This window comes from Perca fluviatilis, chromosome 1 (assembly GCF_010015445.1).
Source record: "Perca fluviatilis chromosome 1, GENO_Pfluv_1.0, whole genome shotgun sequence".
NCBI classification, from domain to species: Eukaryota; Metazoa; Chordata; class Actinopteri; order Perciformes; family Percidae; genus Perca; species Perca fluviatilis.
The window spans coordinates 7331228-7356809 of NC_053112.1; the positions used below are offsets into that span (position 1 = coordinate 7331228).

The window sequence follows — 25582 nt, forward strand, 5'->3', positions numbered from 1 at the left end:
TTGAGATTGTCTGGGTTTGTACACTTGGCACCACATGGAGAAGGGTCAGAATAGAGGACCAGAATTTTACCCTCACTACAGTCTGCTAAAAGTTTTATATTGTCCAGCACACAGGCCTCTGCATGTCCAGTATACTGGTTTCCATTTGGTGCTGTAATGGTTTTATATGTTGCAGTAACCACATTGGTACCTTGGTACACCTCGTCACTTCCTCCATACCCTGATGTCACGTAGTGTGGCTCGTCTTTGTGCCTCCTGGATGTATTTTTTAAGTGTTTGACTTCTGTTTGCCTTTTATTTTCTAGTTTTTCTAGTTTTTATTAATGATAATTAATGTTGCTCTGTACAGTGTAACCATGGTTTTGAACAGTGCTTTATAAATACAGTTTACTTACTGACTTTTTAACCCAACATTTTTTCAAATGACCTATGTGTCTTCTTCCCTTAATGGATTGGGTTTGGTTCCACTCGTATGTCCAATTGGATCACCCCCCGATGTCATTCTATTGTATTGTTTGGTGTATTATACAGTAGCATAGTGTTGCATGGTTTACTGTAATGTTGTATAGAGCAACAGAGACACCTCCCTGTATAATGCAAGATATGAGCTCATAAGCTATGAAGTAGTACTGTTAGTAAAGTATGTTGAACTTACATTGATCAAACAGTTTATCAGATAACAGTATTGTTATGCAGGAGTTCCCAAATAACCCAGAGACAGACCAGAGTGGATGCTGAGCTAAGCTTTAATCAGAAAGAGCACAACATCAGAGGATTCAGTTTGCTTTACACAAGTATTGAGTACAATGACATGATTCATGTAAATACTGAGGTTGATACACATTAAACATCCACATTTAACATGATTAGTATTTGATAAACAACATTTTTACTATTTGACTTTTTGGAATAGGGTAGAATATGTTCAGCGTTACAGTAACTGGTTAGGTTGAATGGAGTCAGCCTACTTTTTCACCAAATCTCAGTTCAAAATCTCAAATCTCTTTCAATTTTGTTTATATTGGCAATAATTATAATACACTTAAACATTTAATTATCTGGCTGTTTAAACTCTGCAGCAGTCTACCGTATTTCAGTTAGTTTAGTTTTTTATTTGGATAGACAGAAAATTCCTCCTAACCTAAAACCACTGAGAGTCATTGAAGGACATGATTCTTATTAATTATAACAGTAGTTATCTCAGGACACTTTACAGACAGAGTAAGTCTAGACCACACTCTGATTTAAAGAGACTCAACCATTAAGAGCAGGCATTTGGTAATTCACAACAGTTAAATGGAACAACCCCAAAATCAGTCCGTGTTAAGGTAAACAATCACTTAAAACCTCGTGTGCAGGAAAATGCTGGTTAATGATTGGACCAAAGCAAACTTCTGACATGTGTTTGTGTCCCCAGCGTGTCACTTTATTAAGCTCCCACTGTAGTTTAAAGGAGAAAGCGCATTGTTAGGCATAAATCAATCCATTTCTTTAAATGTAATTTCAGTAGGATCCAGTTGTGTTTGTGTTTGTTTCCCATCAGTTGGTCCTAAAACAGTAGAGCCCAGAACTCCTCTACTCCATGGCAACTCTACCACAGCCCCTGTTGGGTTTACACATTTATGTCTAGTTTTTTTGGGTGGCATTTTCAGCACAGGACAGCAGAAGACATGAAAGGGGAGAGAGAGATGGAATGACATGCAGCAAAGGGCTGCAGGTCAGAGTCAAACTCAGGCCCACTGCATCGAGGAGTAAACCTCTATATATGAGCGCCCACTCTACCAACTGAGCTATACAGGTCGTCTTCGTTTGTAAGACAGTTTTCATCTACATGTCTTGGAGATGCATTGCTGAGGCACTTGATGCATTTGAATGGACTTCTTTTTGGGGAGTAACAATGAAATATGTTGTCATCAAATATAGTTGTTCCAAGATTTTCAAGGGTGGTTTTAATTGTATCTTCAAATAAGGGAACATCCCCCTTGTAATTTTTGGTCCTGGTGTATACTTTGGAAAACACAAAGGCAATGTCGTTCCATCCTTTTTTGTCAATTTTATCTTTAATCTTGTCTAAGATATTATGACGACCGCCTTGCGTTGTACACTTGGTGCATGGAGAAAGGAAAGAATAGAAGATCAGACTTTTACCCGCACTATTGGCAGCTAAGTGTTGCATGTTGTCCAGTACTCGTTCCTCTGCATGCTCAGTATATGGTTGTCTACTCTTTGATTGAATTGTTTTATGTTTTGCTGCAACCATAATGGTACCTTTGTACAGTCCATCTTGTTGTCCGATCTTATCTTTTATAAGTGCACATTCTTCTGAGATCTTGTGAAGACTGTTCTGGTCCAGGTTCGCTGGGAAGTTTACAGCCAAACTGACCTGTCCTTCTCCTAGGAAGCAGCTGCCAAAGAAAACAGACACACAATGTGTAAGAGGATAAGTACAGATCCAAAGTTGGATGGATGGATATATATTCATAGTAGAAGAATAAATAAATAGTTGTATTAATGGACAAAGTTGATTTTAGAGATATAGAACCATGAATAGCGACCTCTCCATCACTCAACCAGCCAAGGAGATGTAGAACCAAAGATAGTGGAGACTTCACTAAAAGGTCAGCAGACTAGATAAAACAACACTAAGAGTCTACAGCAGCAGAGATACTGAAGTCACTTTGCCCGGGGGTCATCTTTGCAAAATGACAGGAGGCCAGTTAATAAATAAACAAAAATAATATTCATCAAAATAATAAAAATTAAAAGGCACGTTACTTATCTTTCTTTGAAATTCTTTATTTTCAAATGAACTGACTTATTAAGTATATACATGGCCCAAGGATTGCTTGATGAGTTATTGCATTTAAAGGCTGCATTTTAGTTCATACAACATTAATTATAGCTGGAACCTCTTCCATAATGCAATCACTCAAATGTTGAAATGATTCATAAACATAAACTGCCCCTCCCAGGGAACATTGAATTTCAATATCTGAGTTCATGTTATTACTATTAAAACAGATTTCAGTCTTCATCTGTTGTTGTTGATTGAAATCTTGTGGTGACTTACATCAACTTTATTCATCAATAACTCTTTTTTTTTTAAACAATACTGAACTTTTCTGTACTTCCAACAAGTAGCAAAACATTTTGACTCACTTGTTCAGGATGTATTTTGCAAGTTTCTGGACCTTATTCTGATCCATAGCCCCAGTGTTTCCAACAGACAGGCTGAAGGCCAGCACCACAGCCATCCAACACAGGCCAGCCATCTGCACACAGAACAAGTTTTAATTAATAAATTAATATTAGGTTTAAAAGTTATGATAGAACATGAAAGTGAAAAGTTTTCCTACTGTACATGGCCACTTCTTTATGCACCCTTTAATTTAATAAAAATCAAACTTGACTTAATAGCACATGCTATGAAATAAGAATGTTAACTTTGAAATAAACATGTTGAAATGAAGTCACTGAAATGCTTTTAAAACACTGGTTTTATGCAGGTAAGACTTTACCTCTTAAACCAAATTTAGCCATTTTCAACAACAACAAAAATGTTTTACACCCAAACCTGCCTGCCTGTTAACATGCTATGATAACATAATTCACTTCTATCTGAATATTAATTATTAACAATTATGAACCAACAGAAAAGTCACAGTTCAACAGAGAGCAGTCATCTAGAGTATCTAGAGATACACAATGCAATAAATATATATGCTCTTTATAAATCTTCACATTTCTGCCAGTTTATGTTCAGCTTGCTCATAAGTTTTCTGAGAGAAGAACATTGCTCACCTTCAGGATTGTTGCTCAAAGGGTTTGTCAGTCTAAAAACTACAACAGAAAAGACAAAAAAGAGATAGATTTATTCCCATCATGTGGAAGTTACATGATCTTTTTAGTAAATCCTATTGACTTTATTGTCCACAAGGGCAGTGATTTCTCTCAGTTTGTGGAAGACTTAGGTGTGTTTATTTGGCGGGGGGGTTTAGGCGTCCTTCCAAAAGAAAATGTTACATTTTTCAAGGTATAAAAAAAATCAATTTCCCCATGTTTTTGTGTTTTTATGTGGGCTTTTGTGTCTCTTTGTAGTCAGTTTGTGTCCCTTTGTGGTAGTTTTGTGTCTCTTTTTCACATCATTTTGAACTGTTATTATCACCATATCTGTGTCTTATAAGTTTGAAAAGCTAGAGCAGATCATAAATAAAAAACACTCAAAAAATGTTAAGACAAAACTTGCCAAGAAAGTCCAACTACAGTCATTAGATCTGAGAAAGGTCTTTTAGTTACATTCATTAGGTGCTGCCCAAAACAGCTCGGGTGCTGCACCTAAACCTTATAATAGCAGGGAAAACCCTCCACAAGAGGAAATTATTTGTCACAAACTGTACGTTATGGAGACAGCACGCTTACAGAGAAACAGAAGTACAAACATAACAGAATGACATGCCAAGAAAACAAAGTCATTCAGATGTGGTTTTCTCTATAACAGGTTTTTAAATGTGTTGTTTTTCCTTTTCTCTTAAAGTCAGTCAGTTAGTAACTCAGCCACTAATGGTTAATGTTAGTTTGACATTATGAATCCAGGTTTGGGAAACTTGAGAAGATATACTGATGTTCTATAAATTTTATTATTTTAACCTTTCTGCCCAATATTGAAAATGGAGTAAGTATTATAATTATATTATTACCATAATATTATGGTGTACATTTTGGGTCTCAGGGTTTAAGAAACCCAGCCTTATTGCAAGCAAATTTAAAACTATTTCTTAAACATTAATTATTCAGAGCAGAACATTTCATATTTGAATTTTAATGAATGTCTATTTGAAAGATATTCTTAGGTTAGTAGCTGCAACACTTCATTCCTCTTATATAGGTCAGTTCCCAAACTTCACAGCTCCCCTTCAAAGGAAATATTTTTGTCATGGCCCCCCCAAACCAAACAACCCCCAATATAACATGTACAGAGATGCTTAGTTGCTTTTACCATAATTATATTGTTCACCATGCTTTATGCTACAATATGCACACTGTTAACACGATGCAGTATGGTACGAGACAACTTTACTGTCATTTTACACTGAAATATCTCGTATACAAATTCCATACATTTAACCCAGCTCTGTGGTGTTCCTTGGTGGTGTAACTTACCTTTTCTGGAGGAGAAAGATGTTCGATGAGGTCTCTGAAGCTGTCGTCCTCTGTGTCTGGAGACAAGGTGTTGCTGCAGTGAAGACAGTCAGAAGGAAGGGACATTTTATAGAGGAGTCTGAGACCATTGTCAGACCTTCAAAGTGGCACCATGACCTTATTTTCAGTATTAAGATTTCATCTTTTGCATTTTCTCAGAAATGAGGAAGTTACAGTGACACTGCAGAATACATTTCGAAGAAATAGAAATAAATGACAAGTAAAACTGTTCAGTAAAACTAAATCAACCTAAATAAACAGGAATGTTCTAAATGTTGGTGTTAGTGAATTCTTCAATTTATTCATTGATTCTTTAATTTTTTTCAAACAGGTGAAAACCTGCAATGGTTTATAAAAGAAACACACCCAAAGGACATACCAAAGGTAAAATAGACATACAATATCATCAGTACATTTTAAGTATAAGTGTTCAAAAGTTTCATATAAAATAAGTGAATAAAAAGAGTAAAATTATGTCAAAGAGGATATGTATTTGTGTAACAGGCAACAAACACACACTCTATCAGTGGGACCAACTGTAGCAGTGATCCCACGCTGAGCTGATTGAGGTCATCAAGAGATGAAGACAAGATGAAGACTTCTGCTGTGTGTGTGTGTGTGTGTGTGTGTGTGTGTGTGTGTGTGTGTGTGTGTGTGTGCGTGCGTGCGTGCGTGCGTGCGTGCGGGCATCTGTACTCCTGTCATCAGCTTGTGTGAATTTAACTTTGAAAATGATTAGCAAAATGTTGTCCCATACAGTTTTGTCACCCAGAACTGCACGGGCCTGTTTATAAAAGTGGCTACCTGTCATTCCCCCTCTCTCTCCCCTTTCATGTCTTCAGCTGTCTTTATTAAGTAGGATCTAGTTGTGTTGGTGTTCCCATCAGTTGGACCTGAATCACTGTGGTCCCCAGACCTCCTCTAGTCCATGGCAACTCTACCCCAGCCCCTGTTGTGGTTTAGACACATTCATGTCTAGTTATTAACACACTCATCTGAAAGTGCTCCATTGTTGTAGCACTTGATGCATGAGCCTGAGCCTGCAGAGGGGGCCGCTGCTGTGGAAGACGTCCTGCCTTGTCCCGGTCCACAAGAAGTTGACTCCATCTGCCCTCAAGGACTACCGCCCTGAGGCTCTCACACCCCATGTGATGAAGGTGCTGGAGAGCACGCCCGCCGATAGGGGGGGACAAACGGGTCTGTTGTCCCGGGCCCAGAGTAGGGGGGGGCCCAGAACTGGGGGCCCAGAACTGGGCCCTCATTAAATTATGGAATAATTGAAAAAAAAAACTTTTAATAGGCCTATTTGTGGAAAAAAATATGTAATATTTGAGAACATAAAAGCTTTTTATTTGTTTTCTTCCTAATTGTCCTTGAAATAGTGGTCAAGAACCCCCCCACCCCCAACACAAATATGGTTTGGCCACTGATCAAAATTTGATGTTGTTGGAGTTCAGTACGCTCAAAATTTCCGGTCAGCACAAGTCCGGTGCTCAGAAAAGGAAGGAAAAGAGAAGAAGAAAATAGAGGCCTTAGAGATTTTCTAAATAAATATAAAAAAAAAAGAAAAAGGTGGTGACGGTGAAGCTGGAACTGTCAACGTAGAGCAAGGTAAGAAACAGCGCAGCCAACGTTTACGAGCCATGTAACGTAAGCTAACAGGCCAGCTCTCATGTTAACGTCCATTAGCTTGTATTAAAGCCTGACACAACACGTTCTCTTTTACAGAAAGAGTTGAGTTTGGTAGCTCCGTCAGAGAGGATGAGACAGAGAGGAGAGAGATCCAGCTGCTGTCAGGGGACAGAGAGAGTGATGCGGGAGGGGCCCGCTGCCCCGCAACGGAGGGACAGAGTCAGGCTACCGGTGAGAGAGAGAGAGAGAGAGAGAGAGAGAGAGAGAGAGACAGAGAGAGAGAGAGAGAGAGAGAGAGAGAGAGAGAGAGAGAGAGAGATGCGGGAGGGGCCCGCTGCCCTGTTGGAGAGTATGAGCAGGATGGATCAGAGACTGATCACACACTTAATTTCAGTGAGAGATGTGAGGAGAGGAGAGGAAGATCAGATTAGAGGAAGATCAGAGGAGAGGAGCAGGAGAGGAAGAGGAGAGGAACAGGAGAGGAAGAGCAGAGGAGAGGAAAAGCAAGGGAAAAGGAGAGATCTGGGCACGGGGGGCCCATCTAAGCTTATCTCGTCCCAGGCCCAGGCAAGACTGTCAGCTGGCCTGCTGGAGAGGCTGGTCTTGGCCTACCTGAGAACACAGGTGAGATCTTCTCTGGACCCTCTACAGTTTGCCTACCAGCGACATGCAGCAAAGGGCCGCGGGTTGGATTCCCAGATGCTGCCAAAGACTCAGCCTACATGGGGCGCACGCTCTACTGAGTGAGCTATTCGCCCCGTTATCAATCTTTTCTGAGATATTATTGAGATTGTCTGGGTTTGTACACTTGGCAGCACATGGAGAAGGGTCAGAATAGAGGACCAGAATTTTACCCTCACTACAGTCTGCTAAAAGTTTTATATTGTCCAGCACACAGGCCTCTGCATGTCCAGTATACTGGTTTCCATTTGGTGCTGTAATGGTTTTATATGTTGCAGTAACCACATTGGTACCTTGGTACACCTCGTCACTTCCTCCATACCCTGATGTCACGTAGTGTGGCTCGTCTTTGTGCCTCCTGGAGGTTTCTGTTTGCCTTTAATTTTCTAGTTTTTCTAGTTTTTATTAAAGGTGCCCTGCCACACGCATTTCATGACTTTGTGGTAATGTCTGAAGTTCTACCATGGACTCTGTAACATTTTTTTGTGGAAAAAATGCCTTTGTTACCTTGTTTCAAGCCATTCATAGAAAGCCTACAGGAAGATCAGTTCTCATCAGGGGTGTAGCAAGCTTTTCAAAAGTGAGGGGGATGGATGTGATTTGTTTATTAACAATAAAAATGATGGATACAATGACAGAGGGGTTCAAAATGTATAACCTACAAGATATAAAAAGTTTCCCATTTAAATGATTGATACTAGAAAAGTATAAAAACACACGAAAAATAAGTTCGCGTTTAAAGTCTGTGTAGAGAGAACGTTGTCGTACTGTTTGTTAACATGGGCAAACTCATAATCTGAGCATAATCTAATTACGTATGTGCTAATTTGCATAAATAGCACAACAGATCTAAACATTGGGTATAGACAGGTGAAATTGTCTTGTTGACATATAACAGAAAAAGACTTAATATTAAGGTCTGAATGGAACCCATTTAGGCTACCCATGAGCATTAATACATAGAGGCAGAAAGAAGTGTTTTTGTTTGAGGGTTAAGACTTGGTTTTAGGATTAGGGTTAGAATTAGGTTGTGGTTAGGGTGAGGGTAAGGGTTAAGGTTAGGGTAAGGGGCTAGGGAATGCATTATGTCAATGACGGGTCCCCACGAAGATAGTGCCACAAACCTGTGTGTGTGTGTGTGTGTGTGTGTGTGTGTGTGTGTGTGTGTGTGTGTGTGTGTGTGTGTGTGTGTGTGTGTGTGTGTGTGTGTGTGTGTGTGTTCTCTACACCTTTGTCTCGGTGTTCCTGTTTCTTGTGATTCTTGTTTTTTGACTTCCACTACGTTTTGGACTACTTTTGCCTGCTTTGTTCAGGACTCCTTTTGTTTGTATGGGTTTTATGGTATTAAATCCTCAAGCTCACCACTGCCTGCTGTCTCTGCATTTGGGTCCGACACTCTCTGAATCCCCTACCAGCCTGGATAGCTCAGTTGGTCCCCCTCTCTCCCCCTTTTCATGTCTTCAGCTGTCCTGTCGAATAAAGGCCTAAAAATACCCCAAAATAATCTTAAAAAAAATATAGGGTAACACAGACTCATTACTGTCGTGCGTAGCCACCCCCCAACGGCCAATTCTGAGTTAGGAGAAACCCTAAATAACATGGTTTATTTGTATACACCATCTGGTTGGTATGGTCCTGTTACTATTTTGGCCACGTCTGCCATCGCAAGAAACGCTGACTCATTTTTGACGCCTCACAAAGCAGATAACGAACTCTTGACGTCACACGCCATAAACTGTGTTTCCTTGTCTACATGACAACACACAAACAGCCTTTCTAAAAGTGTTGTAAGTTCTGTATTTTAAACGGGGTGGATACCGGCCTCATCCGAACCTGCTAACAACCTCTAAATTACCTCAAAGGATTCGCATTTACATATTAAATATGATGAGTTTATTTAAGCTTTTCTTAATTTAGGGGTGGCAGTCGCTCAGTGTGTAGGGAGTTGGGTTGGGAACCGGAGGGTGGCTGGTTCAAGTCCCCCTACGGACCAAAGAATGGTGGTGGACTGGTAGCTGAGAGGTGCCAGTTCCTGGTCACTGCCAAGGTGCTCTTGAGCAAGGCACCCCAACTGCTCAGGGTGCCCCCCATGCTGACATTTCTCCATTTAGTGCATGTATAGGTACTGAGCATGTGTGTGTAATTCAGGCCTGTGTGTAATAACAACAGAGTGAAAACATTGCAATTTCCCCTTGCAGGATTAATAAATATACAGTATTATTACACTATTATTATTATTTATCTAATACAGTTTTGTTACCCAGAATTGAAGGACTGTTAGGGCCTTTTTATAAAAGTTTCTAAATTCAACTCTGTTTATTAGAAGTTAGGGCTTCCCTCTGAAAGGCAAATATTAAAAAATCAGTTGTTGGTAGTGAGAGCAAGCGCTGCTTGCTTTCACGCTGCTTGGTAAAGAACATACAAAAAGAACAATAAAAGCTGTAGCACATCTGCCCCCGTTTCTGCAACTAGTCCAAACACATCACGGTTTACTGACTTTGGAGCTCCAGCTCAACATAAGAGTTCGTCATTCCACTACGCCAAGTCGTATACTAATCTTTAATTCTTCATTTCTGACTTGCATTATGAAGATTTCAGCATAAAGGGAAACAGGAACAACAGTCAACCTTACAGCACAAGTTTTGAGTCTTAGACTTGATAATGTTAGAGATAAACATTAAAAAACAATTAAAGGGGAACTTTGAGAATGACTCATTCGTATTTCTGTCATGGCTCAAATTTCAGATGAACAGTGATGAGATGTACCAGAGAAAAGTCCAACGTGTTCAACTGTCACCATAGCATTGGGTGGTGTTCAGGGAGTCATTTGGATTCATGTGATCATGTAATGTTCTCTACTGGTTGATGAAAGGATTACAAAAAAAGAAGGGAAATTACCTCTCTGTTACTGCCTGACACAGACATCACACATCAGTTAGAAACGTCCCCTACAGGAGGGGAGTGTTTACTTGAAGTATCTCTCGTTGCCGGCTCTATCTCCACAGCTCTGTGAAGTAAGATCTGGCTGATGCATTCACAGATGCATTCTGGGATAGGAGAAAAATACCTCTGGGTTGTTTGCGTTTCTTTAAACCAAATGTGTCAAACTCAAAGACGGCCCCTTGCAGATTTTGAACCGGCCTGCATTTCAATTCAGGTTCACATTACATTTTTACGTTTTTCGTCCCTTTTTTGACTGACGTTTTTGTCGCTGTTTCCCATGTTTTGTCACTTTTTCTGAGGTTTTGTTGCTTTTTTAGACAATTTTGTCGCCTTTTCCAGCCTTTTTCTACCTTTTTCTGTGCTTTTTTCAACGTTTTTGTCACTTTTTTCTATGATTTTTTGCCGAATTTTTGGGGGCTTTATGAGGCCCAAACTGTAAGAAATAAAGCTAAATGAGACATATACAATAATACAGTCAAAATATTTGACTTTTTAATTTTTTTTGGGGGGGTGGCCTCTAGCTCACCCATTACAGTTTTTCTCAGTCGCTTTGGTGCATTTCTTAGATCAAAAGTGCAATTCTTGATACTACTTGTACAAATTCCAAATCATCTAGTCACTTGTGCACATCATTAAAGCACTTTCTTATTCCTTTGAACAAATTGCAATTGCTTTTGTACATATTGCAATTGATAATGTACAAGTGTCAGCTTTTTTCCACATTTTCAATTGCTCATGTCATGTTGATCAAAATATAGTAGATGGTTCTCTGTTGAATAGTCTTACCCCTCAAAACATCTAGGCATTAGTTCCTTGCTTAAGCCATTACATGCAAAATTGTTGAACTATTTGTCATAAACTGCACACATGTCCATTGCTGTGGAAGGAACATGCAATATATGTACATTTTATGTCACTCTTCCTTACGAAAACAAATTCAACTGTGTGTTCTGGGATATAGCGTATAATGGAGTTGGAATCAAGTGAACCCTCTCACAACTTTGTATACGTGGATGAGGCTGGCTTCAACCTGACCAAATGCAGAAGGCGGGGTCAGAATATCATCAGTCACAGAGCTACTGTGGATTTGCCAGGCCAACGGGGAGGAAATATCACCATGTGTGCTGCTATTTCGGAGCATGGTGTCCTAACCCATATCCCCCTAATAGGGCCATACAACACCCAGCATCTACTCAACTTTTTAGAGACTCTCTACAGGGCTCTCATCCCTGATGATGAGAGGGGTCTGTTTAGAGTGGATTTGCCAAAGTATGTGGTCATTTGTGATAATGTGAGTTTCCATCGATCAGACATCATTAGGCAATGGTTTGTGACCCACCCGAGGATGCTCATAGAATTCCTCCCACCTTATTCACCATTCCTTAACCCAATTGAGGAGTTCTTTTCAGCTTGGAGGTGGAAGGTGTACGATTGTCAACCACACACACAGATGACCCTGCTGGCTGCAATGGATGCAGCATGTGAGGACATCACAGTAGACTCCTGCAGAGGATGGATAAGGCATTCCAAAAGATTTTTTCCACGTTGCATTGCAAGGGAAAATATCCGGTGTGATGTGGATGAGAATATGTGGGCCGACAGACAGGAACGTTTGGATGTGTAGATACCGCACTAGAACAGTGCTGCGGGCAAAGTTGTGCCTTAGGGGTGTTTCCTGTGTTTCTTTCTAATTTAGTTTTTTCTTTTTCTTTGTGCCCTTCTGTGTGTGTGTAACAAGCATAGTGTGCGCACGCTGTGCATAAGCCTAGGTTGTTAAAATAACAATGAAATGCTGCGTTATTGACTTTAGACCAGAGGCCTGTACTACGAAGCAAGATCAACCTGGATTTCTTTCAGTTATCCGGCTTCACCTAACCTAACAACCGCGGTCCCGCATAACCTGTACTACGACACTGGTTATCAACTAGTTCAGTCATTCCAGGGTTTCCCAATCCAGCGGCGCGCGCGTTCACATAAAAGAGGCGGTGTTTGCGCACCACGACCAATCGCAAACATCTACCAGAGCCGCATGTTATATATAAGAAGAGCAAATTATAATTCTCCATAAATATGAAGAACACAGACACGGTTTTACAGGGAAAACGCAATACAGTCGCTGCTTCCTAAAACAGGAGGAAAGCTGGCAAAAAAATAAATAAATAGCCGACGCTGTAGATGTTTAAATCACAACTCTTATTAATATCACTTCCTCATCAATCAGGACCAAGATCTGACCATAATTACACTTGTGCTTTCCATAAACTGTCGTTGCTTTAGCCTATTATTTCAGTTGCAACCCTGGCAGTGGGAAGCGACCGTGAGAGCAAATAAAAAATATAAAAACATAATTCAAACCGATGTGCGTATTGGCGACACATGGCTCAAGAAGCCGATATGTAATTCCCTCCCATTAAAATATATAGGCTATATTTCATAAAAATGCCCATGTTAACGGGGTTGTTGGTCTCTCAATGTTTTAACTTTTATGAGCGCACCCCTCTCTCCCCCTCTCTCTCTCTCTCTCCACCGAGCTCCGCCTGATCTTCTTTAAGAACGGTGACGCCGTTATCAATCGAGTATTGATTGGTCAGTAGGCGGTGCTTTAACACCGGTTGATCTCTGATCTCCAACTTAACCTGCTCCCGACCAGGTTAGGTGTTCAGCATGAGTTACCACGGCGATTGAACCCGGTAACAACTGATCCACCTTCGTAGTACAGAAAATCCTGGGTTGGGCGTCCAGATAGCTCAGTTGGTAGAGCGGGCGCCCATGTATAGAGGATTACTCCTCGACGCAGCGGTCGTGGGTTCGACTCCGACCTGCGGCCCTTTGCTGCATGTCATCCCCCCCTCTCTCTCCCCCTTTCACGTCTTCAGCTGTCCTGTCAATTAAAGGCCTAAAATGCCCCAAAAATATAATCTTAAAAAAAAAAGAAAATCCTGGGTTGAGCCTTAAGTTAGCTCGTTAACGCCAAATCTTGCTTCGTAGTACAGGCCTCTGGTTTTTGTTGGTCAATGGCGCGATCACTTCCCGCTGTCTCAAGATCGCAATACTCCCAGAATGCACCTGAACACACCTCCCTGTAAGACCAGCACGCCCAGAATGCACCTGAACACACCTCCCTGTAAGACCAGCACGCCCAGAATGCACCTGAACACACCTCCCTGTAAGACCAGCACGCCCAGAATGCACCTGAACACACCTCCCTGTAAGACCAGCATGTCCATGGGACACGGGCGCTGGACGGGAAATTGACAACTGCGTCAGGCTTTGCGCTGCCCTGCGCCGGGTGCAAGATAGGGCCCAGAGGCACCAAACCAAAGCCATTTATCCCATTCAGAAAGATTTCATTTTTTAAATTTGAATTCTGTGTATGAATATGGGACAGTGGTTCTCAAACGTTATACAATAATGTCCCACCCCTTTACCCCCTGAACATTTTTTGTAGAAAAAAAAAGGTACAATACAGCGCTGCGCCATCAGTTTCTGATTTACTAAACAGCCTTAGAACTGCCCTGGCTGAAAAAGTTAGTTACTTTGTAGAGATAGACCGATTATCGTGGCCGATTTTGGCAGTTTGCAGATTATCTGTATCAGCGTTTTATTTGCCTGATAACCGATAAAGTTAATTAAATTAAAAAGTGTTCTACTTTGGCTCGGCTACAGCTCTGTGTCCGTCCCTCTGCTTCTGACTTAATGTCCCGCCCACAACACTATCTGACTATATGTTAGTGGGGATTGTGTTCAAAGTTTCTAATTTATTCAATAATTGCTTAAAGCATTTAAACAAAGTTTTGTGTTGGAGTAACATTCCAAAATCTTAATTTTGACTTAAAGATTTTCATTTTCACTGTAGAATATTGGTTCCAAATATCGGTTATTGGTTTCATTAACTTCTAATAATTGGTATCAGCCTTTAAAAACAGTTTTGGTCGATCCCTAATTTATACAGTGCCTTGCGAAAGTATTCGGCCCCCTTGAACTTTTCGACCTTTTGCCACATTTCAGGCCTCAAACATAAAGATATAAAACTGTAATTTTTTGTGAAGAATCAACAACAAGTGGGACACAATCATGAAGTGGAACGAAATTTATTGGATATTTCAAACCTTTTAAACAAATAAAAAACTGAAATATTGGGCGTGCAAAATTATTCAGCCCCCTTAAGTTAATACTTTGTAGCGCCACCTTTTGCTGCGATTACAGCTGTAAGTCGCTTGGGGTATGTCTCTATCAGTTTTGCACATCGAGAGACTGACATTTTTGCCCATTCCTCCTTGCAAAACAGCTCGAGCTCAGTGAGGTTGGATGGAGAGCGTTTGTGAACAGCAGTTTTCAGTTCTTTCCACAGATTCTCGATTGGATTCAGGTCTGGACTTTGACTTGGCCCTTCTAACACCTGGATATGTTTATTTGTGAACCATTCCATTGTAGATTTTGCTTTATGTTTTGGATCATTGTCTTGTTGGAAGACAAATCTCCGTCCCAGTCTCAGGTCTTTTGCAGACTCCATTCAGGTTTTCTTCTTCAGAATGGTCCTGTATTTGGCTCCATCCATCTTCCCATCAATTTTAACCATCTTCCCTGTCCCTGCTGAAGAAAAGCAGGCCCAAACCATGATGCTGCCACCACCATGTTTGACAGTGGGGAAGGTGTGTTCAGGGTGATGAGCTGTGTTGCTTTTACGCCAAACATAACGTTTTGCATTGTTGCCAAAAAGTTTGATTTTGGTTTCATCTGACCACAGCACCTTCTTCCACATGTTTGGTGTGTCTCCCAGGTGGCTTTTGGCAAACTTTAAAGGACACTTTTTATGGATATCTTTAAGAAATGGCTTTCTTCTTGCCACTCTTCCATAAAGGCCAGATTTGTGCAGTATACGACTGATTGTTGTCCTATGGACAGAGTCTCCCACCTCAGCTGTAGATCTCTGCAGTTCATCCAGAGTGATCATGGGCCTCTTGGCTGCATCTCTGATCAGTCTTCTCATTGTATGAGCTGAAAGTTTAGAGGGACGGCCGGGTCGTTCGTAGATTTGTAGTGGTCTGATACTCCTTCCATTTCAATATTATCGCTTGCACAGTGCTCCTTGGGATGTTTAAAGCTTGGGGAAATCTTTTGTATCCAAATCCGGCTTTAAACTTCTCCACAACAGTATCTCGGACCTGCCTGGTGTGTTCCTTGTTCTTCATGATGCTCTCTGCGCTTTAACGGACCTCTGAGACCATCACAGAGCAGGTGCATTTATAACGGAGACTTGATTACACACAGCTGGATTCTATTTATCATCATTAGTCATTTAGGTCAACATTGGATCATTCAGAGATCCTCACTGAACTTCTGGAGAGAGTTTGCTGCACTGAAAGTAAAGGGGCTGAATAATTTTGGCCGCCCACTTTTTCAGTTTTTTATTTGTTAAAAAAGTTTGAAATAGCCAATGAATTTCGTTCCACTTCATAATTGGGACCCACTTGTTGTTGATTCTTCACAAAAAATTACAGTTTTATATCTTTACGTTTGAGGCCTGAAATGTGGCAAAAGGTCGAAACGTTCAAGGGGGCCGAATACTTTCGCAAGGCACTGTATGTTGAAATGAAGCCAACACTAAATTTATTCATTATTATAGTAAAATTATTTTAGCAATTATGCATAAAATATATCTTGCGTACCCCCTAAAGTACTTCAAAGTACCCCTAAGGCATAGGTCTCCGGATCTGGACTCTGTTCTATACGGACCCAGACCTATTGTTAGATTTTTACGGTAATCCTATTTTTTGTTTTGCCTGCGCAACTTTTCTCATCATTGCGGTAGTTGGTGTATGTCACAGGAGATGCTTAGACCAGTCATGTGCATTGGAAGTCATCCCTTTGACGCTTATCAGCCAATCAAATTATCAATTTAGAGCAGTGTGGGCTTGTGTATGAAAATAGACGGTAAAACACACATAGCCAGTCGAGAAGAGAAGTGAGACACCGCATGCTCAAAATCTAGGAAAATTGACTGGGAAAACAGAGTTTTTGTTCCAGAATGGACAGATTAATTCATGGTCGTACTTCCCATAGGGAGTTAAAAACCGGTTCGCCTCATATGTTCTGAGCCTGTGGCTAGAGCCCAATATCATCGTTTCACCAGAGTCCACAATCGTTCACTGCCTAACAACATGCCAATGAATGTTCCCTTAAAGTTGCATGGATTGTGGGACAACATAAAAAACCTTTTACAGACTCAGGAACTGTCAATGAGTGCAGTGACTGAGACCTTACTGGATGGAAAACAAAAACAATAGTTATTTGAAATGCAGATGAGTTTTGGGAGATAAGATATGTATCCTGATAGTCCTGATGATATGTGAAAATTATGTTCACTTTTCTTATAAAAGCATGAAATTTGGTACACTTGTACAGTTTGGGGTGCTTAACATTTTCATCAATAAAATGCCTCGAGCCAGCCATGGGCAGCCATTTTACTTTCCGCCATAACCAAAATGATGTGTTTTTGCATGGTCCACAATTCCAATGAAACCAAATAGAACATCATAAACTGTTTAGGTAAATAGATAACCCTTTTCTATGTCTTTACACACCAGAAACATATCTGACGCGCTGCTGCTGCTGCTAGCCTTGTCTGGACACATGGATGTTTCCCATTGATGAAATGAAATACCATGTTAAACATAAATATATACTGATCTGATTACAGCAAAGACAACATCAGCAGTATTGACGGTAAAATAGGCTACAGAATATTTCCTTCTGTATTGACAGGTGCAATATTTAAAAATCGATAATTATTTATTTTATTTTTTTTAATTACATTTATATCTGCATTTTGTCAAAAACCTAGAGACTTTCAAACATAAAAATGTCATTTATTAAATGTATTCATGTCAAAATGACATATAAACATATTTTCGTATTCTATTTTGTCTGGAAACGCTTCCAACACGCTTGCGTGTCGCGCGAAAGATAGGTGTTGGTCCTATTTCTAATGACAGTGAGGATGTCACCTTCCTGTAGTTAGTTTTCTGCTTGTTCAACAGCTTTGATCGATAGCTTGTACTATTTACAATAGTAAAATAGTACCTTACTGGTGGATTGGGTTGCACTTATGGATATTGAGCATTGTAGCCGTCGACTCAGGTAAAATATAACAGTTATTAGTTTCTGTTATGAACCTTTGCAACTTAGCATATTTGTTATATATACTGTAGGTCAGTTCCCAAACTTCTTTCGACCACAGCTCCCCTTTAAAGGAAATATTTTTGTCATGGCCCACCAAACCAACCTACCCCCAATATAACATGTACAAAGATGCTTAGTTGCTTTAACCGTTAGTATATTGTTCACCATGCTTTATGCTACAATATGCACATTTAGAAATATGTTAAAACGATGCAATACGGTACAAGACAGTAGTCTTCACACTTTCAAGAGTTTTGAGTCTTCCTATTGGTTCAGCGGGACCATAAACACAGCATGAGGTCTCAAACTATAAATAGCCTGTTAACCCCAAGATCTTTGCTTTTTCACAGTAATTCATTTTACTGACAGGAAGCGCAGCGGTTCGAACTAGCTAGCCAGCCTCACCTCGCCGGTCGAGATTGAGCTGGGACATCAAGTAGGCCTATCTTTCTGATACAAAGGGGATCCGAGGAATACTGGCCCAGTATTTCCTCACATCTGCAGCGGGTTTAATCAGCCCGGATTCAAGGGAAAGGACAACGTTCCGTTTTCTTGCTTTGTCGACCTGGATCGCATGTCGTCCACTTCTCTGGACGAAACGGATCGTTAAACTCTGGCGAGAGATTAACTACAAACGACACATACAGTAAGAGGCTTACACAGTTTTGGGCAGACGTTAGAACTAGTGTGTTTGGTTTGTTTCATTAATGAGCAAAGGTTATTGTAACCATTGTTTGCCATTTAATGTGATCTGATTTTAATCATGTATTGGTCCATATGTGATTATTAATCTGTTTCTGTGAATTTATCGTTGATCACGATACTGTTGATATGTTGTGTTGAGTAGCTTGGTAAAACTGTAATCGCTACCTGTTAAATCACTCCTTTTCACGGAGTTTAGCTACTGTCTGCGAGATAATTGCGGAAAATCAGCTGTTAGCCACTGGAGTGGTTATAATGACCAAAGTTTCCCTCAGTAAGACAAAAGTCTCAGAGTCTGTCCCAACTACACATGTGGTCCAGACCTGAGTGGCTGAGGGGGGGCTGGTCATTATCGATAACTAAGATCAGAGTGTCTCCTTCTTTACCCTTTCTTCTTTTACTAACACACACATGGACACAAGCTAGCCACGTAGCAACCCCTCCTCGTGCACCCAGCACCACTACAGCCCTCTTGAGGCTAAATAGTTTTGTGCAGCTCACATGAGTAGCCATTTTGGTAGTTGTTTTTGTGTTAGAACTACATTTCGACACCGCCCCCTCCACTTTCACTCACTCACTCTCACACACACAAACACACACACACACACACACACACACACACACACACAGACACAGACACAGACGTGTCCATGACACATGCTGCTTTTGTTTTTGCTTGTTTTGGTTGTGATATTGTAAAAGGTATATAAGTTTATTATTGAAGGATTATTGATTAGCTACTGATAATTGTGACGTTAATAAATCTTATTATACTTAAATAGCAGTTGCTTGTGATTATTTGTGTACTTATTGTGATAATTGCTGGCTGAACAGCTCCATGCTCGAAATCACCCCTTCCTTTGTTTCCTTTTAAAGGATTACCACAGAAATGAGACTGTTCCACAGTTTGATTATTGGTCCCTGACTTGCAGGGTGGTGCACCGTTTTGATTGTTTATTGATTTGATAAAGTTATTAATAACCATATTCATAACTTTATTAATATTGATAAAACATCTTTGATAATTTGCCAATGATCAAATCTGTACCCTACGAGAACCCAACAAAGAGCAGTAGAATATGTCTATGGATAGGTATAATTACAGTATGTACATTTGTAAATAAATAAATAGAACAGTATGGGTGGGGTAGGGTAGTGCAAATTGTTATTATAAATATATAAATTAATTATTATTATTATTATTATTATTATTATTATATTATTTATTACCATGATATTATGGAGGTTAAACAAGCATCCATGAGCATTGGGTCCCTCAGACACCCAGGACAAAATTAAACTGTTGGGTCTCAGGGTTTAAGAACCCCAGCCTTATTTCAAGCAAATTGAAAAGTATTTTTTTCCCTTGTGTAGTCTTAAACACTTATTATTCAGAGCATAACATTTAATACTTGAATTTTAATGAATGTCTATTTTGAAAGATATTCTTAGGTTAGTAGCTGCCACACTTCATTCGACCACAGCTCCCCTTCAAAGGAAATATTGTTGTCATGGCCCCCCAAACCAAACAACCCCCAATATAACATTCAAAGTTGCTTAGTTGCTTTAACCATTATTATATTGTTCACCATGCTTTATGCTACAATATGCACATTTAGAAATATCTGTTAAAACGATGCAATACGGTACAAGACAACTTTACTGTCATTTTACACTGAAATATCTCGTATACAAATTCCATACATTTAACCCAGCTCTGTGGTGTTCCTTGGAGGTGTAACTTCCCTTTTCTGGAGGAGAAAGATGTTCGATGAGGTCTCTGAAGCTGTCGTCCTCTGTGTCTGGAGACAAGGTGTTGCTGCAGTGAAGACAGTCAGAAGGAAGGGACATTTTATATAGGAGCCTGAGACCATTGTCAGACCTTCAAAGTGGCACCATGCCATTATTTGAACATTAAGATTTCCTCTTTTGCATTTTGTCAGAAATGAGGAAGTTCCAGTGACACTGCAGCAGACACACTCTATCCTCCCCTCCTAAACTCCTGGACTCCTACCACATAGAGAGCTGTCTAGGCACAGTGTACTTTATGCACTTTATCCATTTTTCTTTTCAAAATATGTATTACATCTTTTTGTAAGGGGTAAACGTCGGACTCGAACAAGGCAGACGTGAAAACACTTATATGAAGATGCTGTTCACTCACAAAATAGTAAAAACATACTTCATTATTTTTCTCTAAAAGAAAATCAACCCTTTACCAGAGTTAGTTTGACAGATGTTATTCCTTTTTTGATGTAATAGTCTAATGTGCATCAACACATTTCCTACACAGGATCCCAACCAAACTGCAAACTAATAATCCTTGACCATCTGTCACACACTACAAACTATAATAATACTATTATATTACTATAATAATATTAGTGTGCTTTCTGTAAAGTGGCATAGTGAAGACAGGGAAATTGTGCGATGTGTGTGTGTGTGTGTGTGTGTGTGTGTGTGTGTGTGTGTGTGTGTGTGTGTGTGTGTGTGTGTGTGTGTGGGGGTGTGTGTGTGTGTGTGTGTGTGTGTGTGTGTGTGTGTGTGTGTGTGTGTGTGTGTGTGTGTGTGTGTGTGTGTGTGTGTGTGTGTGTGTGTGTGTGTGTGTGTGTGTGTGTGTGTGTGTGTGTGTGTGTGTGTGTGTGTGTGTGTGGTGAGTGCATGCGTGCGTCTGTACTCCTGTCATCAGCTTGTGTGTGTGTGTAAATTTAACTTTGAAAATGATTAGCAAAATGTTGTCCCTTACAGTTTTGTCACCCAGAACTGCGCGGGCCTGTTTATAAAAATGGCTACAAATCCATCACTGATCATTTGAAGTCTCTAAAGTGATTCTTCGCTACGCAATTACAGAGTTCCAATGTATTTCAACGGTGACAAGTTGTCCTGGTGGATGTTTTGACCACAGTAAAAACTTTATGAAATGAATTTACCCTATGAAAATATTTTCATGTTTTCATTTAGACTTTTAACTGTAGTTTGTATTTAGTCTGATGAAGAGCAATGTGCTCTAAACCTCACTCAGCCTGTGCTTGTTTGTCTGTTTGATGATTTAAAGACATAAAACACTGCCCAGCTGTAATTACATAGGCTGACATTAAACATCACTGATTATAAAAACACAAAGTCTGAAGGCTTATTTCCATTGGGGTCCTAAAGTGAAATACTGAACACGCCACAAGATAAAACAGCACAACAACTAGACAACAAGTGCAGAGAATACAATCGACATATAATAGCAGGCGCCCGGTGGTCGGGGTAGCTATGTCAACATACTTTCTTTCTTGGTCATAAAAACTAAAAAAAAAATAAAGAATTGAAGTTGTAAATGCTACATGGTATTTTGTAACCACTTAAACATGTTTTATGAAACCCTCCGTTTCAGATTTGTGGGTAGATTATTCCACTGTACTGCTGCTCTGTAGACTGTAGTGTTTTTACCCATTAGACAGTTGAATCAATGGATGGAGATGTGAGAAATAAGCACTAGTCCAGAACACAGGACCTTCTCCCTCTATTTACCGTCTTGCTCCCGCCCCCAGACACATCTGACCAATAAGCTGAGTCAATTTGTTTGTGTGGTTTGTAGTGTTGCATTTTAGTTTGCTTGGATTTTTCAGTAACCATAAACCTCTATAGCATGTGTAATATTTAAGGTTTGCTTGTTATTACTAGTTTGAACCAAAGAAAACTTCTGAAGTTTGTGTCATTAGCATGTCACTGTATTAACCGTTTGCCAGCAGCGTGTTAGCATTTGAACAAAGTGTGTGTACACTGCACAGTGTGTGCAGACTGTAGTTACAGTTTTGCCTGAGGCCTCGAAACACCCTCTAACATGTTCCGTTTGAGTTTCAACTTCAACTTTACTCTGCAAACAAAAGTGTTTTGGGAGTTGCATTGAACACTTCATCACTGAGTGTTAGATAAGACTCATAGACATCATAACTGCACTAAGTGCAACTTGCACAATATGTTTACTTACATCTTTATTAATATTATTTAAGTAGTTGAACATCTTTATTCCTAACTTGTATACATTTTATATAGTTGTTCTTGTATTCTATCCTATTTATTATTTCATGTATATTGTATCCAATTAGTTCATGTATATTCTGTATGTTTGCTGTGTGTCTGATATTTTGCTGCTGTAACACTGTAATTTTTCATTTTTGGGATCAATAGAAATCTATCTACACTGAACAAAATTATAAACGCAACACTTTTGTTTTTGCCCCCATTTTTCATGAGCTGAACTCAAAGATCTAAGACTTTTTCTATATACACAAAAGGCTTTTTTCTCTCAAATATTGTTCACAAATCTGTCTAAATCTGTGTTAGTGAGCACGAGATGATCCATCCACGTCACAGGTGTGGCATATCAAGATTCTGATTAGACAGCAGGATTATTGCACAGGTGTCCCTTAGGCTGGACACAATAAAAGGCCACTCTAAAATGTGCAGTTTCCTCTCACATCCCATGTGATGAAGGTGCTGGAGAGGCTGGTCTTGGCCTACCTGAGGCCACAGGTGAGAACTTCTCTGGACCCTCAACAGTTTGGCTACCAGCCTCGTCTGGGAGTGGACGATCACATTTATTCGATTTCTCCAGTGCATTCAATACCATCCAGCCACTGCTACTAGGTGGGAAGCTGCAGCTGATGGGTGTCGGTGCACCCACAGTCTCCTGGATCACTGACTACGAACAAACTGATCAGGAAGGCTGGCTCCGTTTTTGGCTGCTAGTGATGGCGAACTGAAGCTTTTTGAACCCGTGAAGCTTTCAAACCAACTGTATCGAAAAAAGGTTGAGTACTCGAAGGTTCAGAACTCTACGAGGACATCTGGTGGTGAAAGTTAGGGATAGCATTGTGTCACAAACTGTTTTCACAGATATTAGCCATGAATGTCTTTGAGTCAAAGATGAATACATTTTGAGTATGAATTCATGCATAAATAAATAATGACATAAATAACTAAGCCTATTTGGGACCTTGGTTGTGAACGTGTCTTGTGTTTGTAAAAAAATACATCTATTTGGGAGGGAAAGAATGAAGAACACATTTCTGTGATTATATTGAGTACGTAGCCTAGAGCAACATAGTCTCCTCAGCAAAATACACTTTAATACTCGCTATAAACTTACTTGCAATCATCTCTCTACTATGAACTCTCTACTCGCTATGAACTTTCTAGGCTATGAACTTTCGACTTGCTTTAAACTTTTTACTGGCTATACACTTTCTATGAACTCTCTACTCGCTATAATAATCGCTATAATAATCTCTCTATTCACTGACTCTCCTGACTCTGTTGACTCTCTCTCCTAATGCAACAACCCACAAAGACGCCCCCGCGTCGCACAACTTTAAAGCTTTGAATTCAACTTCGAAGCAGTCACGTGGGTGTGTGTGAAACGAAGCTTCAGATGTCACTGGTCACGTGATTTACACAAAACGAATCGAGCTCCGATACCAAGCTCCAGTCCAAATTGGTTCATGTCTTCGATACATGCCTCGAAGCAGGGGGGGGTTCACGGGTAACATCACTATTGGCTGCAAACAGGAGACATTTGAAGCTGTGGTGGAGAGGAGGTCACTGAACAAACTGTTATCTATCACGGATACCCCCACCACCCTCTCCACCCCCCCACACTGGTCCAACAGAGGAGCACCTTCTCTAAGAGGCTCCGACAGCTTCGATGTCGCACGTACCGCTACAAGAAATCATTCCTACCAGACAATACAACTTTATTAACACGTCATCACTGAGTGTTAGATAAGACTCATAGACATCACAACTGCACTAAGTACAACTTGCACAATAGGTTTACTTACATCTATATTAATACTATTTAAGTAGTTGAACATTTTTATTCCTAACTTGTATTTTAAATATTTGTTATTTCATGTATGTTGCATCCTATTATTTCATGCATATTCAGTATGTGTGCTGTGTGTTTGTAATTTTCTATTTTTGGGATAAATAAAAATCTATCTATCTATCTATCTATCTATCTATCTATCTATCTATCTATCTATCTATCTATCTATCTATCTATCTATCTACTTGCGAAGTAACAACGGAATATGTTGTTGTGACCAATTTTAGTTGCTTCAAACTTATTAAGACTCTCTTTAATTTAATGTTGAGGAATGGGAATAATACCCTGGCTGTCATATACCTTTGAAAACACATGTGGAGTGGTTAACGACCATATCAATCTTTTCTTTAAGATAATTTTCCACACTTTTTATGGCCTTTAATTGACAGGACAGCTTTTTTTAAGATTTTTTTTTGGTGTTTTAGGTCTTCATTGGACAGGACAGCTTAGACGAAAAGAGGGAGACAGAGGAGGAACGACATGCAGCAAAGGGGAAGTAGGTCGTAACCGAAACCGCAGCCCTGCGTCAAGGCCTGAGTCTCTGAGTATTTGCGCACGCTCTACCAACTGAGCTACCCGGGCACAACCGGACAGCTTTTAAGACAGGAAAAGGTAGAGAGAGGGGGGGCGACATGCAGCAAAGGGCCGCGGGTTGGATTCCAACCCCAGCTGCTGCCAAAGACTCAGCCTACATGGGGTACACACTCTACCGGGTGAGCTAGTATTCTCCCCGTTATCAATCTTTTCTGAGATATTATTGAGATTGTCTGGGTTTGTACACTTGGTACCACATGGAGAAGGGTCAGAACAGAGGACCAGAATTTTACCCTCACTACAGTCTACTAAAGGTTTTATATTGTCCAGCACACAGGCCTCTTCATGTCCAGTATACTGGTTTCCATTTGGTGCTGTAATGGTTTTATATGTTGCAGTAACCACATTGGTACCTTGGTACACCTCGTCACTTCCTCCATACCCTGATTTCATTTTCTAGTTTTTCTAGTTTTTATTAATGTTAATTAATGTTGCTCTGTACAGCAGAGTGTAACCCTGGTTTTGAAAGGTGCTTTATAAATACACTTTACTTAGGGCGTTTTCACACATGAAAGTCCGAACCAAGGTTCATGTTTTTGTTACATTGTATACATTTGATCCGGTAAGTTTTGGTTTCACACTGCAGTTTTGCAAGCGCACTACAGATCTATACGTGACAAAACTACATCCTGCCGTCATCACATACGTGAGCTGCGTCTCCAGATACTTAGAACTGATTGGTTTGTTGACGGGCTTCCCCGTCCTCTCGTATCCTCTCTCTGGGTCCGAGTTTAGGCTATTCAACCGACCGCTGCTCTCCCCTACTGCCGC

At 40.2% G+C, this 25582-nt stretch overlaps 1 protein-coding gene across 5 annotated transcripts in view; it reads right to left on the bottom strand.

The window, feature by feature from the left end:
• Positions 1 to 728: 728 nt before the first annotated feature.
• The window catches only part of LOC120569296, a 40603-nt gene continuing 15749 nt past the window's right edge, over positions 729 to 25582 (bottom strand). The window contains exons 4-9 of one of the 5 annotated variants that reach the window (XR_005640861.1): positions 20044 to 20158; positions 5161 to 5233; positions 3802 to 3840; positions 3160 to 3272; positions 2269 to 2405; positions 729 to 1440 (exon numbers count right to left, since the gene is read on the bottom strand). Coding sequence is in view for 4 of the 5 variants with exons in the window: in XM_039817123.1 (XP_039673057.1) it covers positions 1760 to 2405; positions 3160 to 3272; positions 5161 to 5265 (864 nt within the window). In the remaining variant the exon portion in view is untranslated. Of the gene's footprint in view, positions 1441 to 1759; positions 2406 to 3159; positions 3273 to 3801; positions 3841 to 5160; positions 5419 to 20043; positions 20159 to 25582 lie in introns of those variants that run through there. The other 4 variants (XM_039817131.1, XM_039817152.1, XM_039817140.1 and 1 more) reach the window with 4 other exon arrangements.